Below are 14,885 nucleotides of genomic sequence, written 5' to 3' on the forward strand. Positions count from 1 at the left end.
ACGTGCGGTGGAGCATGTGTGCACGCACACAAGTTGGTGGACGCCTGCAGGGTGTTCCATGCACACCTGCCAGGCGTGTGGCTGGCACGTACCTGGGTGCCTGTGAGCATAGGTCGTAAGCATGGCCCCCTGCAGTCTGCATGTGAGTGGCAGTGCTTGGAGGCTTGGTGGCTGGGGGTCCCTGTGGGGCAGCCTGCGTGTGGAGGGAGTCCTGGTGAAAGCATGGACGTGGGGAGGGGACTCTCCTGGCTTCAGGCTCCCTCAGCAACGATGACCCCTGGACAGCATCACCTTGCCCCTGCCCCAGTGACAGAACAGGGGCTGATCGGGAGGCTCCCTGCTAGCAGGGCATCCTCCACTCTCCTCTCCCTCAAGCCCGAGGGCGGGTGGGAGCTGTGGCCAGGGAGGCAGGTTCTCTGTCTGTCTGTCTGTCTGCCCGTCCTGGGCCCAGCCCCTGGGATGCAGGTGGCCTTACGGGTTTGTGCTCAGGCAGCCAGTCGGGGATGCTTAGGCCGCTGATCTCTGCCGCGATCTTCTTCCGGTGGCCCGGCTTGGTGACACCAATGGCCGTGAGGTCCTAGGCAGTGGGGAGGCTTGTCAGCTAGGGGCTGGGCCCATCTGTGGGACGCAGCTGGCGCTGGCGGCGCGTGGAAAGCTCACCTCAGGAGTCATGCGGCTGATGGTGGGCAGGTCGTAGCCGGCGCTGATGAAGTTGGGGGCGTAGAGCTGCAGCTGGAACGCGGTGAGCCACTGGCTCACGGCCTCGGAGCTCTGGAAGACACAAGGCACCCACTGCAGGCTCGCCTGCCCGGCCGCGCCCTGCCACCACAGTGCCTCCTTCTCTGCTTGGCCGGCCAGCCGTGCAGCCACTGCGTCCGCTGTCCGCTGCTCCATCTGCAGCAGGCCCCGGTGAGCCTGGCCCGTGAGTGATCCTCAGTCCGCGGTCCCGGAGGCGCCTCCTGGAGCATCCTCCACCCTTCCGCCTTCTTCTGGGATCTCCACCGGTGGGGGGAGGGGGGCAGGGGTGCTGCTACTGTCCGCCACACGCCTCCCTGACTGTCCCCTGCTCCTGCACCAGGGACGCCCCACGCCATCTTGGGGATGCAGGTGGTGTGGCCCCTTGGGAGGGGCTCTGGGAAAGGGGCCTCGGGCTGGACCGGAAGGTGGGCTCTGTGCCCACAGGCAGGGGCACCTTGCCTCCTCCACCGTGCAGGACTCAGCCAGCAGCGTACAGCTCTCCGGCACACGAGTGTACTCACACACCATACGCCGTGCCCATGCACACGCTGCACCATCTCATACCCATCCCCTTCCACCTGTACACAGACACGCGTGCCCGGCTCGCAGTCACACCATCACACACACACATGCACACACAGAGGCACAGGTTGGCCCACACGCACAGCCTGCACAACGACGACACCCGTACACACAGGCGGACACACACACAACGCACAGACTGACAGACAGAGGAGAGGGTCTGGCCTGGCAATGCCCCCGACCCCGCCGCTGCCAGGCCAGGCAGGCCGTGTAAGCACCCATCAGCCCATCGGCCTTACAGCCTCCCCCCGGAGCCCACGCTGAGAACACCCCCAAGCCCTGTACCTTGCCCTCCGATGCTGGCTCCAGCTTCTTGGGTGGCTGCTCCCCATAGACCTGCCTGGCGTGGGCCACTGGAGGCTGGGACCGGGCCACACCTGAGGACGAGAGTGGGTGGGGGACAAGGGCTGTCGGGCTGCTTTCCTCCGTCGGGCTGCATGGCAGCACCCTTGCTCTTACCTGCAGAGCCTTCCGGAGGCTTGGCGGTGCTGTCCCCCGGGCTGGACTCAGAGACGGACTTCTGGGAAAGCACCGTTGCCAGGAGCTGCAACCCAGAAACCCCAGCTTGTCGCCTGCTCCCAGCCCTGGCCACCCTGGCCCCGGCCACTACCCCACCTACCTTGACGCCCTCAGAGCCCGCATGTAGGGCGTGACCCCCGCTGCCCCGGCCGCCAGCCATGCCGCTAATGCTGCCGCTTCGGTCCCCACCTGCCAGCACAAGGGAGCAAGATGAGGCCAGTGCCGGCCCCTGCCTGGCCCCACGGTGGTGCCTTGTGGAAGTCCTGCCACCTCTGCCCTTCAGGGACCCAGCCTACCTGCAAAAGGCTTCCTCAGCACCCAGATCTCCTCTGGGGGTGCAGAGGGTCCCGATGAGCTGCTTCCCTGGGGCAGGCTTGGTTCAGTGCCTGCTCGGGAACCTGTGGGTCAAGCAAAGCCTCCTAAGTCCTGGGCCAGCAACGGCGGGTGCTGACGCAGGGGAGGCAGGACAGAGACTGGCGCAGCCACAGCCGGGGGTCCTCTCTGCCCACCATTGTCTCCAGGGAGCTGATAGCCCCTCGGAAGACCCCTCCCACCCCAGACGTTTAGAGCAGGAGAGAGGCAGAGGCAGCCAAGCCTAGGCATCCTGCCGGTGGCCCTGGGGTCCTGTGGGCAGGGGGCCAGAGATTGCTGGACGGTATGAAAGTCTCTGTACTGGGGAGTGGGGGGCAGGCAAGAAGCCCCCCACAAGCTAGAGCCAAGGCTCCCACTCAGGAGCTAGATGGCCATGGTCGGGGGCTGGCCCTGCCTGTCAACCTCCATGTCCTCCATCAGAAGTAAACGGGCCCCTGGTCCCTTGGAGCCGCCACATGGGGCTTCACAGCCTGGGCCCCTGGCCTAGTCCCTCTCCTCAGCCTCCTGTTCCTCAGATGTACCCAGCTCTTGCCTGCCTCAGCGCCTTTGGTTTTTTCCTTTTTTCTTCACCAAGAGCAAACACTTGAGTGCCTTTGTTTTAATCATTATTTTTTTTTTGAGACAGGGTCTTGCTCTGTCACTCAGGCTGGTGCAATCTTCGCTCACTGTAGCCTCCACTTCCCAGGCTCAAGCAATCCTCCCACCTCAGCCTCCCAAGTTGCTGGGGCCATAGGCGCACAACACCGTGCTTGGCTAATTTTATTTTTTGTAGAGATGGAATCTCACTATGTTGCCCAGGCTGATCTCGAACTCCTGGGCTCAAACAATCCTCTCGCCTCGGCCTCCCAAAGTGTTGGGATGACAGGCATGAGCCACCACGCCTGGCGCCGCCCGCTTTTAACGCACAGCCCCTGCCACCTGGAACCCACCTGCCTCTCAGAGCATTCTCTGGCCTTCTCTGACTGCCTCATCTCAAGCAGGCCCTCCCTGTGCTCCGGGTCACATGTCCTTTCATGTTTACTTCGCTGTCCCCTGCCCCCTCCTGCCCCAGGACGAGCTCCTTGGGAGTTGGGTCCCCATCTGTTCTAGTGGCCAGTTCAGAACCAGACATGGCAGCACACAGTGCTTGGTAGAACGCATAAAGGAATAGGTGTGGGAACGGACGAGTAGACAGCCGCTGGGGCACCCTGATGCTCCCCACTCAACCCCACGCTGGCACCCAGAAACCCAGCCCTGCTGGGCCCCCACACCCTTAGCACACTCGCTGCTTCCAGCCCCCAAGCCCAGGGGCTCCTGCCTGCCCCCCAGGGTGGGGTGGAACTTGCCTGCTCGCTTGACAATGGCCTCGCCCAGGGAGGACGGGAAGTAGCCCACCCGGTCATTGCCCGTCCGGTTGTCATGGATGCAGCCCTTCCACCGGCCATCCGGATGCTGCTCGAGGACCTGGCCAGTAAGGTGGGGGGCGCTCAGGGAGATGCCCCCTTTCGCAGAGTCTCCTGCCCAGTGCCCCCCAGTTGCGGCGGGAGGGTGTTCTGGGGTGCGCACGCCCAGGTGCCGCCCCCTCCCTGCCGAGACGGCCCCTGGGGCCATGCTTACTGTGATGATGTCCCCTGCCTTCACGTTGAGGCTGGTCAGGTCGTAATTGTTGCAATAATCCTTGGTCGCCCGGACCTGCAGGGCCGCTGAGGCCTCTGGGGATACAGGAGGGGGCCCCCCAAGTCCTGCGGGCTGATCTGGCCCAGCCCCAGCCCCAGCCACTGCCCCTCTGCCCTGCCTGGGCCCACCTCGCAACAGCTGCTTGATCTCCCTGCTGGCCTGGGACGTGGTGAACTGGTGCACGATGTCCAGGGCTGTCTGGCTGTAGGTGTTCCTCACATGGGCATTGATCCCGCTCTGCACATGTGAGAGATGAGGCTCTGTCAGGAGCCCCTACAGCCCACTGGGCCCAGCGCCCCTGGGCCCCACACTCACATCCAGCAGCAGCCGTACCACCTCCGTCTTTCCGCAGAGCGCAGCCTCGTGCAGGGCCGTGCCGGACTTGGTCTGGCGGTTAATGTCGATGCCGGCTTGGAGGAGGAGCCTGGCGGGAAGGCAAGGTGGACAGGCGGGGCCTTCCAGCAGGAGGCCGGCCCCAGCACCCCCAAGCCAGGCCTCCATTTCCAGGTACCCCAGCAGTCAGCTTGGGGACTGAGGACCGTCCAGCCCTGCCCCATGTCTCTGACATTCACTGAGTGCTGAGCGTTTTTTCTTTTTGAGACGGAGTTTCACCCTTGTTGCCCAGGCTGGAGTGCAATGGTGCGATCTCGGCTCACTACAGCCTCCACCTCCTGGGTTCAAGCGATTCTCCTGCCTCAGCCTCCGGAGTAGCTGGGATTACAGGCACCTGCCACCACACCCAGCTAATTTTGTATTTTTAGTAGAGACGGGGCTTCACCATTTTGGCCAAGCTGGACACGAACTCCTCCCAAAGTGCTGGGATTACAGGCGTGCGCCACTGCACCTGGCCTACTTTTTCTAAGACAGGGTCTCACTCTGTCACCCAGGCTGGAGTACAGTGGTGCAGTCATGGCTTACTGCAGCCTCAAACTCCCAGCCTCAAGCAGTCCTCCTGCCTCAGCCTCCAGAGTAGCTGGGATTACAGACGTGTGACCATTCCCAGCTTTTTTTTTTTTTTTTGCCTTTGTTTTTGTAAAGACCATGTCTTGCTATGTTGCCCAGGCTGGTCTCAAATTCCTGGGCTCCTGCGTCAGCCTCCCAAAATACTGGGATTGCAGCATTTTGAACCACCGCACTCAGCTGCTTTTTTAATAAAAAGTAGAGATGGGGTCTTTCTCTGTCACCCAGGCTGGAATGCAGTGGCACCATCCTGGCTCACTGCAGCCTCGACCTCCCAGGCTCATGCGATCCTCCCACCTCAGCCTCTCAAGCAGCCGGGACTACAGGTGTGCGTCACCACAACCAGCCGATTTTTTTTTTTTTTTTTTTTGAGACAGGGTCTTGCTGTGTCACCCAGGCTGGAGTACAGTGGCACAATCACCGCTCACTGCAACCTCAACCTCATGGGCTCAAGTGATTCTCCTGCCTTAGCTTCCCAAGTAGCTGGGTCTACAGGTGTGTGCCAACACACCCGGCTAGTTTTTGTATTTTTTGTAGAGATGGGGTCTTGACATGTTGCCCAGGCTGGTCTCGAACTCCTGGCCTCAAGCAATCCTCCCTCCTTGGCCTCCCAAAGTGCTGGGATTACAGGTGTGAGCCGCCGGGGCACCCAGCCCACAGTGAGCACTGTTGAAGGGCCCTCCCTGTGCTAAGACTTCCCAGCTGTTATCTTGTCTGATGCTAGTGTAGGCGCTGCTGTGAACCCCACTTTACGGATGGGAAAGTGAGGCTCAGGGAAGTTCAGCACCTCCTCGAGCGCACCCAGGAGCGGTGGGGCTGGGACAGAGACGTCGCAGAAGCCCCCTTCCCAGCCCCTCCAGCTCATACTGTACATGGGCCCTGGAGGCCATGCCAGAGGCCTGACCAGGGACCTGGGACCCTGCCTGCTCCCGCCCTATCCCCAAGCCAGAAGCTGGTGCCCTGAGCCCCAGGCTGCTGCTGAACCCTGGGGACCCTAAGGCTGAGGCCCTCCCTGCTACCGGCTCTACCTGATGATGTCGATGTGGCCGTTTTTGGCTGCGAGGTGCAAAGGGCTGGTGCCGTTGGGGTCGGTGGCGTCTCCCGGCCGGGGCTCCAGCAGCGCCGCACACATATTGCTGCTGAGGAGCAGCTGGACCACCTTGAAGGAGGGGTCAGGGTAGGGGGGTCCTGATGTGGGGCTCCCCAGCCCCACCCCACAGGGCTCCACAGGAGACTCACCCCAACGCGGCCGAACTCGCAGGCCAGGTCCAGGGGCGTCTTCCCCGAGTTGTCCACCATGCACGGGTTAGACTGGTGCTGTAGCAGCATCTCAGACTGGTGGCCAAGGGCGCAGTCAGGTCCGCACATCCTCAGGCCACGCTGCCCCGCCCCCGCTGCCCCGCCCCCGCTGCCCCGCCCCCACTCGGGCCTCACCACATCATAGTGACCATGCTGGGCCGCCAGGTGCAGGGGGATGTGGCCCTCATCAGACGGGATGTTCACGGCCGAGCCCGCCTTCAGCACCAGCTTCATGGGCTCCTTCCGGCCCTGCCAGGCCGCATAGTGCAGCGGCCGCATGCCTGGGGGGCGAGGGGATGCTGGGAGCTGACCCTTGACCCCAAACCCAACCCTGGAGGATAGGGGGGTGCTGGGACCTGACCCCTGACCCCAAGTCCAACCCTGGGGGGTGGGAGGGTGCTAGGAGCTGACTTCTGACACCAAGCCCAACCCTTGGGGTTGGGGGGGGTGGTTTGCTGGGAGTTGACCTCTGACCCCAAGCCCAACCCTGGGAGGTGGGAATGCTGGGAGCTGACCCTTGACCCCCAAGGCCAACCCTGGGAGGTGGGGGGAATGCTGGGAGCTGACCCCTGACCCCAAGCCCAACCCTGTGGGTTTGGGGGGTGCTAGGAGCTGACCCCTCACCCCAACCCCACCCCTGGCCTCCAGGACCCTGATCCCAGGAGGACCTGCCTGAAATCAGACTGAGACCCTGGGCTGAGACCTCAGCCAAGGATCCATGCAGGCCCTGGGGAGCCCCCCTCGCTGCCCCCGCCCCTGCCCCCACCAGAGGCCCTCGGCTAGTCTTGCCTTTGTTGTCCTTGATGTCCACAGCGGCCTGGGCCTCCAGCAGCAGGCTGATCAATTCCGTGTTGCCGTTCAGGGCCGCGTGGTGCAGAGCCGAGAAGCTGGCATGTGCAGAGGACACATAGAGCAGAGGCCCTGGCGCCCCGGCCTCCCCGGCACCCTGCCCTCCCCCGGCACCTAGGCCTCTCTAGGAGCCACCCTCCCTTCCAGGCAGACACCACCCGGCTCAGAACTCACCCATCCGGGTCCTGGAAGTTGACATTGATCTTCTTGGTGGAACCCAGGAGCTCTGGGGATGGAAGGAGACTCGGTGAGGGGAGGCTGTGCCAGCCCCTCCAGGCGGCCTGAGGGCAGGGAGAGGGGGCCAGCCATCTCCCCGGCAGGCACAAAGCTGCTGGGCTCTCTGTCTGCAGACACTCACTCGTCCACTCGTGCACTCACGCGTTCAGCTCTGCCCCGCAGCCTGCCCCAGGTGCCAGCTGCTCGGGCCTTGGTGTCCCATTGCCCTGAGATGTGGGGGTTCACAGTACTAAGACTCCGGCTTGGAGTCCTTGTCCCCACCTGGGGATAGGAGGCAAGGCTGTGCACCCACACAGGCACACACATGTGCACGCACACCCCTCCCTCAGGACACTGGCTGAGCACCTGCCAATGGTGGGAGGGAGAGAGCCGGCCCAATCTGTCTCTCAGAAGGATCCAGATGGGGCCGGGGGTGGCCAGGGAGGCTGGAACACCCGGAAATGGGGGTATCTCTGGGGGAGGATCTGCGTCTCCACCGTGCAGCACCCCCACTGCCAGCCCTGGGCCACAGCCAGTGTGGATGAGCAGAAGTGGGAGGCAGGCGAGTGGGCTGGCACCTCTGAGCAACCTCACGCGAACGGCTGCCTGCTCCCTGGCGACTCGGAGCACCTGAGGCCAGAGGGGCCCACGCCCTCCCTTCAGGGCCCCAGCGTCCTCCTGGGGCCCCCCGCATCCTGGCCTCCCCCAGCCAGCTGCCAGAGGAGGGAAGCCCACCGATGCCCTCCCAGTGGGCTCTAGTCCAAGCAGACTTGGGCCAAACCCCCGCCTATCTGGGCCGTGGTTACATAACCCATTTGTGGGTCAGTCACTCTGAGAGGGGAGCTGGCAGGACAGAAGCCCCTTTGTCCAGGCCCAGGACAGGGTGGGGGCAGGAGCTGAGGGCAGGGGAGTTGAGGGAGTCGAGGCACAGGGCTGTCTGCAGGGCTTGCACAGTGACCCACAGCAGCCCCTGCTGCCCCAGCCTCAGTCCCAGCCACTGGACACAGGGTGCGGGTCCCCTGATGACCCACGAGGCTGGCCGAAGGAGCCAGACTGCTGTGAATTCGAATCTCTGCTCTGCCACTCACCAGCCTGTGTCCTTGGCTGCTGGCGCCCTCCCTGAGCTGGAACCGCGGGTGCTAACAGGGCCTCCCGGAGGTGTGAGAGCATTCCCAGACATAAAGCGTGCACGGCCTGGCACGAGTCAGGACTCGGTGCGTGGCGATTACTAATATTAGCCGTACAGGAATCCCACCCCCAGCTCTCTCCAGCCAGGGGTTTCTTCTGGCAAGCAAAGGCGTCTCCAGCCTCACCGGCCCCTCCCCCTCTGCTCAGACACTGCTGGCACCAGTGTCCCTCTTGGTTAGTGGCAATGCCATCCTTCCTGACCATGGCCCAGGCCAAAACCTTGGAGCCAGGCCTGGGGCCTTTCCTGCACACCTATAGCTTGTCCGTCAGCTCTGCCTCCCAGACATCCCCAGAGCACACTTGGAACCCTAGCCCTTCTCCCCACAGCCACTGTCACCAACCTGGTCCAGGCCGGCATCTCTGGCAGGATAAGTGCCATCCCCTCCCCACTGGTGTCGCCAAGGTCTTCCCACATCCTTCGGTCCAACCTCCACACCCACCCCGTCGGGGTTCCCTGGGAAATCATGAGTCAGGCTCTGTGCCGTGGCTCACGCCTGTAACCCCAGCACATTGGGTGACTGAGGTGGGAAGATCACTTGCAGCCAGGAGTTCAAGACCAGCCTGGCCAACATAGCAAGACCTTGTCTCTACAAAAAATAAAGGAAAAAAAAAGTAGCTGGGCACGGAGGGGTGTGCCTGTGGTCCCTGCTACTTGGGAGGCTGAGGCGGGAGGATCGCTTGAGCCCAGGAGGTTGAAGCTGCAGTGAGCCGGGATCGCACCACTCACTGCATTCCAACCTGGGTGACAGAGCAAGACCCTGTCTCAAAAAAAAAAAAGGAGAGAGAACATGAATCAGATCTTGCCACGCCTCTCCTGAAGACCCCCTGGCAGCACTGGTCTCACTGGGAGGGGAGGCCGACAATGGACAGTGGCTGTGCTAGGAGGGGAGGCTGAGACTGGACAGTGGCCGTACGTGGGGCTCCTGCTTTGCTCTCAGTTATCATTACTTCCCTCATTCCTGCTGCAGCTACACAGGCCTCCAGACGTTCCTCCAACATATCGGCTGCCCTGTCCAGGGCCTTTCCACATGCCCTGTGTGCACGTGCGGCCTCCTCTTCCCTAGTTAACCCCACGGCCTCCCTCACATTTTTCAGATCCTTACCCACAGGCTGCTCACTCAGCATGCCCTCCCCATCCGAAGTGACCCTGCCCGCCCCGCAGCTGCTGTGCCTGGCTCTGCAGCCCTCGTCACCACCAGCCACGTCAACTTCCTTCTGCTCTTGCTCCTACCCATCTCCATCACTCAACTACCAGCACCAAGGGGACAAGGGCCGTCATCTGTTCTGCTCACGGAGGAATCCTCGGTGGCTAAAATGGTGCCCCGCGCAGCTGAGGTGCTCAGTTGCGGACTGGATCGATCTCCTCATCCCCCACACCCTGCCTGGCCGCCGAGGCGACTTGATGGCTGTGCGGCCTGTGCTTGGCTCAGAAGGACCCCATGCCTGCGGATGCTCTCCTGTCGCCATCTCGAAATTCTTTTTCTTTTTTTTTATTGGAGATGGAGTTTCATTCTTGTTGCCCAGGCTGGAGTGCAATGGTGCGATCTCGGCTCACCACAACCTCCACCTCCCGGATTCATGCAATTCTTCTGCTTCAGCCTCCAGAGTAGCTGGGATTACAGGCACGCACCACCACTCCTGGCTAATTTTCTATTTTTAGTAGAGACGGGGTTTCTCCATGTTGGTCAAGGCTAGTCTCGAACTCCCGACCTCAGGTGATCCGCCTGCCTCAGCCTCCCAAAGTGCTGGGATGACAGGCATGAGCCGCCATGCCCGGCCTGAAATTCTTATTTTTGAGCAAGGGGCCCTGCGTTTACATTTTGCATGGGGACCTGGGAATTATGTCGTGGGGCCTACCACCATCCCTTGCCATTAGCTAAAGGGAGTGCAGGTGTCACTGTCCCGTGCATCCCCGCCAGGACCACACTCAGGAGGTTCTCCCCACAGAACGCTGACCCCCGCTCTTCCCAGCTCCAGGGTGGACAGCCCTCAGCATGTCCCCAGGACTGTCCAAGCCAGGCCCTGTCCTCCCTCCCACAGCTGAGGCAGCCAGTGTGGAAACCACCTTCTCACCCAGCCACACCTTCAGGGGCTGAAATCTCGGAGAGGCTGGAGGTCAAAGCCCAGAAAGTAACATCTGCCAGTGGGGGAGGGTGTCTCCCTCAGGAAGGGGACCACCCCCATGTGAGGAGGGGCGCCTTACTAAAGCCATCTCGTCCCTCTCCCCACTTACGGTCTCCTCAAGGGGGAAACTGGCTGAAATTGGATGGCAGCAACTTGAGGTCTTGGGACACGCTAACCCCCATTCCTGTGGGGGGACAGTGGGTACCCAGGAAGGTCCTAGAACTGAGAAGGGCCTGGGGCTGGGGGCTGTTTTCACCTGGAAACGGGTTCTCTGGATGAAGCAGGAGCAGAGCATGGCTGGAGGGGGCCGGGGCCAGGATGAAAGTCCAGGAGCCCCCCTCCCTCTCCACGAGGTCCCTAAGCCCTGTGACTCTATGACAGTAAAGCCCTTACCCCCGACCAGCCCTCTCACTGCTATCCTGAGCCTGTCCCCACCTCTGGGGTCCAGTCCATATCCCAGGCTAGAAGGGAGCTACCAGTGGGCTATTAGAAGGTGAGAGGGGGATGGGGCGCTGGCCCTCGGTGCTCAGGGGTGTCCTCCACGGCATTCTTGGGCCTGCCTCCATGGACAGCGGGCCTCCATGGATAGGGTCCGGGTCAGAGGGAAGAGTGGGTCCCTCCCGGCCAGCAGGAGGCCAGCCCCTGCCCCGGCATCTCCCCCAGAACAGGCTCCTCTTCCCCTCAAGGACAGCTGCTAAGTGTGTGCGTGCGGGCACGGGAGGCTCCCTTCAGGGCAGGGCGAGTGGGGGGCTGGCTGAGCCTGGGGTGACTCTGGAGCAGGGGCTGGAGGGAAGGGACTGGGCAACCAGAGGGGACCATGGAAGCAAAGCTCATGGGGACAGCCCTGGGCTCATGCGGCCCTGGAGGACACTGCGGGACACCCCCCACCTCGTGGCCCAAACTCAGCTGTACTTTACTGAATCAAAATACATCTTACTCCAAAGCAGGCCAGCGTTGCCATGACGACGGAGCTAATTCATGGAGGGATTTCTCCTCTGATTTATTACACCCGCCCCTGTGAGTCAGAGAGCAGGAGCCGGGGCCAGGGCAGGTGTCTCTCCTGTCCCAGAGGCCAGGCAAGATAGGCAGAGACCCAGGTGAGGGTGGAAGCCCCCACACCTCCCCCAGAATGGCCACAATAGAAGGGAGGAGGAACCTCCCCAGAGCTGAAGGCCCCACTTCCCCAGCCCCTGGCCCTGGGCCGTCCAAGACTGCGGTCATTGCTGGCATTTACTGAGCACTTACTGAATGCCTGGGCTGCAAGTGCCCAGGCTCACTGGTCTTAGGACCCCACCGTGAGGCTGACATCCCATCCTACAGACGAGGAGACTGAGGTCCACTGAGCTGGAGTTGTCTGTGTCCAAGGTCATGCGGCCACTAGGTGGAAACCTTTACCTTGCCTTCCCTCAATCCCTACACCTGCTCTCCAGGCTCAGCTGAAGCTGCCTCTGCCCACAAGCTCTCCCTTTCTGAGCCCCCGGACCTGAAATCAGCTCGGGGCCAGCCTGCAAGGCACCGGTGCCCCCTCTCTCTTACTGCACAGAGTGGACAGGAGCTAGCCAGTCATGGGCTGCTGGTGAAGTGCGGGGGAGGGGGTCCTCCTGGGACTCTAGGTGCCCCCATCAACCTCCCAGAAGCCAGTCCCAGTTCTCGGCATCCCCCCGGAGGAATGGGAGGGGGACTCTCCGGCTTACAGTCTGTGGGGGTGGAGGGAGGAGGGAGGACGCCCAGACCCCACGTGCCGACCTGCAGAGCCCTGTCCGTGCCCGCACAGGTGCCCTGACACACTGACACGGCTATACGTGCGCAGCCGCACACGCGGCTGGTCCACACGCCCATCCATCCATCTCTGGCGGCCCCCAGGGAGGCTACGCGCTGAGCCAGGATGAGTGCTGGGACCAGGGCTCCAAGCTCCCAGCCCTTTCCTGGGGCCGGCCATAGGGCAAGCTGGGGATGGCCAGTGGTGGTCCCCCACTCCCTCATGGCCTCCTTTCCCAGCAGGGAAGCTGGAGACCCGGCTCTGCTGGAGCCTGCCTGAGCAGGGCCCCAAGCCCTTGCCCCCAGGCCGGCCCTGCCTGGAGTCCAGCCTGCCCTGGGCTGGGCGACCTTGGGCCTCTGCTCTCCCATCAGTAAATGGCACCCCACCGGCCATGCCAGGGCAGCCACACCCCCAGCGTGGTCCTGCCCCCACCTTCCCTGCAAAGCGTGTTATTAAACGTGGGGCGGGGAGGGGCTCTGCTAGGGACTGTCAGCTCCCGGGTCGCCCCTCGCCGCAGGGGCCCCCTCCCTGTCTGCCCGGTGCGTGTGGTGGGGGGGGCATCCGCCTCGCCCTTTGAAGGCCCCAGCAGAGACCTCCAGCTGTCAGCCCGCAGCCTGGGAAGGGAGGGGGACAGAGGTAGAGAGAGAGGGATGCGAACGCCCGCGGCCCGGGAGGCGGGTGCCGCCAGGTGCCCGCTGGGGGGCTCACGGTGACGGCCGGCTCTCGGGGCCGCCCCATCTCCAGTGCTGGGGGCAGCGGATGGAGGGCACGAACCAAGGGTCTGGGCGCTGCTGGCCCCGCCCCGCCCCCGGGGACCTGACAACGTCCCCTCCCCGCCCGGCGCCGGGTAGGGGGCTCCGCGCCGGGGAGGGGCCCCCGGAGCTCCCACCCGCGCCCCGCGCCCCCGGCACTCACTGGCCTTCCCGGGCCGCGGCCTCTGCAGCAGCCTCTGCGCGGTCCCTACGTCCTCCGCCTTCACCGCCTGCACCAGCTCCTGCTCCTTCCCCATGGCGCGGCCGGGGCCGCAGCGACGCGGCTGCGCTCGTGCGCTCGTGCGCTCGGCGCGGCTCAGAGGCGGCGGCGGCCCCGCGGCACCGGCCGCCTCCCCCGCCGCCTCCCCCGCCGCCTCCTCGCCGCCCGCCGCCCCTTCGCCCTCCTCGGGCTCCGGCTTGGGCTCGGGCTCCCGGCGCGGAGGGGGCGGGGAGCGCGTCACGGGCGGGGGGCGGCCCGGGGGCGGGGGCGCGCGGCGGGCGCGGGGCGGGGGCGCGGCACCTGGCGCCGCCTCCCGGACGCCGGGGTCCGCTCCCCGGCCGCCGACCTCCGTCAGCCCGCGCCGGCCGCGCGCCCGGGCCCGTGGCTCCGCCCTCCCCGCCCCCGCCCCGGGACGCCCCCTCCCCACGTGCGCGCAGCGCGCTCAGGCCAGGCCTCTGCGGACGCGGGCGGCCTGGGGCTGCTAGCCGGGCTGGGGACGCGGCCGCCGGGGGTGCACTGGGAGCCCCGACGCGGCGGCGGCGCGGGGCTGAGCCCAGAGAGGCTTCCAGAGGCTGCGGGACCCGCGGGGGACGGTTCCGAGGCAGCGGGCGGGCGGGGACCGGGCGCCGAGAGACCTGGGCGCCAGTGCCCCTGGAGCCGGCCCGCCAGGCTGTCAGGCGTTCCTGGCCCAGGGTTCCCGTGGGAGGTGTCGAGGGATTGTGAAGAGGAATCTCCCAATAATGAATTCGGTGTCAGGGAACCCGCACCCCCAACCCCCAAGCATCCTCCTGCTCCTCTCCGCAAATAATGCGGGCGCCACAGCTTCCCCCAGCCTCAGTCCGAAGCCCGACCCCAAGGTAGCCCCCACCACCCCCACTGAGGGAGCTCAACTCCCCACTCCCCGCACCGACTGGGGGTCGCCTCCATCTCCATCCACAGGGGCTGGAACCTCCCGCCGGCACCAACCGACCCCCGGCCCACGTCTGCCCACTCTCCAGCCTGCAGCCCAGGCAGGCGAGTCCTGCCTCCTGGGTGCTGGAGGCCCCGACTTGTCACCCTCTGAGCTCCTGGCTGAAGGCTTGGGCCACCCTGCGCCTCAGGCCGTCTCCCGTCAGGCCTGCAGCATTCTAGAGGCAGATCAGTGGGGGTCTGAGTCCCGACTCAGGCTCCGTTTCCCTCATCACCCAAGCGGGCAAGGCCGTTTGGAGAATTTGGGGAGGGTCGCACCCATTCTATGAGGCATGGCCTGGCACCCCACTCTGTGTGGCCCCAGACCACTGAGCAGGTCCAGGGAGACAGAGGAGGTCAGACAGCAGGGACAGGGAAGGTGACAGGCACCGGGGTCCCGGCATCCTGTGGGCAGCTGGCCGTTCCCGTTCCCTCCGTGGGGTCTCCTGTTAGGTTCAGGTAGCAGCCCTTGGTCTCCCAGCACTCCTGGGAGGGGTCCCCAAATGCTAGGGCCTTTCCTCTTGCCCTTTCCAATGACCAGTTGAGTACCCGCTGGGTCAGGCACTGTGCTGGTCACCTCCTAGATGAGGTTGGACTCACTGTCCCCATTTTACAGATGAAGAAACTGAGGCTCAGAGAAGCCAAGGGGCTCACCTGGGGTCCCAGAGTCTTGAGGTTGTGTCTGGGCTTTGCACCCGCACCT

The 14,885-nt window shown here is 64.1% G+C and overlaps 1 protein-coding gene across 2 annotated transcripts in view; it reads right to left on the reverse strand.

Annotated features, from left to right (window-relative positions):
• Positions 1-13,453, reverse strand: part of CASKIN1 (CASK interacting protein 1) — a 19,443-nt gene extending 5,990 nt beyond the window's left edge. Inside the window, exons 1-16 of one of the 2 annotated variants that reach the window (XM_016928623.3) lie at positions 13,178-13,453; positions 7,150-7,201; positions 6,916-7,013; positions 6,262-6,407; positions 6,067-6,162; positions 5,856-5,986; positions 4,183-4,291; positions 3,996-4,104; positions 3,808-3,902; positions 3,537-3,654; positions 2,136-2,237; positions 1,940-2,028; positions 1,780-1,864; positions 1,606-1,697; positions 661-771; positions 476-577 (exon numbers count right to left, since the gene is read on the reverse strand). In XM_016928623.3, coding sequence (XP_016784112.2) covers positions 476-577; positions 661-771; positions 1,606-1,697; positions 1,780-1,864; positions 1,940-2,028; positions 2,136-2,237; positions 3,537-3,654; positions 3,808-3,902; positions 3,996-4,104; positions 4,183-4,291; positions 5,856-5,986; positions 6,067-6,162; positions 6,262-6,407; positions 6,916-7,013; positions 7,150-7,201; positions 13,178-13,271 — 1,629 coding nt within the window. In that variant the 5' untranslated portion in view covers positions 13,272-13,453. The remainder of the gene's footprint in view (positions 1-475; positions 578-660; positions 772-1,605; positions 1,698-1,779; positions 1,865-1,939; positions 2,029-2,135; positions 2,238-3,536; positions 3,655-3,807; positions 3,903-3,995; positions 4,105-4,182; positions 4,292-5,855; positions 5,987-6,066; positions 6,163-6,261; positions 6,408-6,915; positions 7,014-7,149; positions 7,202-13,177) is intronic. The other variant, XM_016928624.4, reaches the window with a different exon arrangement.
• Positions 13,454-14,885: the final 1,432 nt, after the last annotated feature.

The sequence above is a fragment of the Pan troglodytes genome, chromosome 18 (genome assembly GCF_028858775.2).
Source record: "Pan troglodytes isolate AG18354 chromosome 18, NHGRI_mPanTro3-v2.0_pri, whole genome shotgun sequence".
Taxonomy (NCBI): domain Eukaryota; kingdom Metazoa; phylum Chordata; class Mammalia; order Primates; family Hominidae; genus Pan; species Pan troglodytes.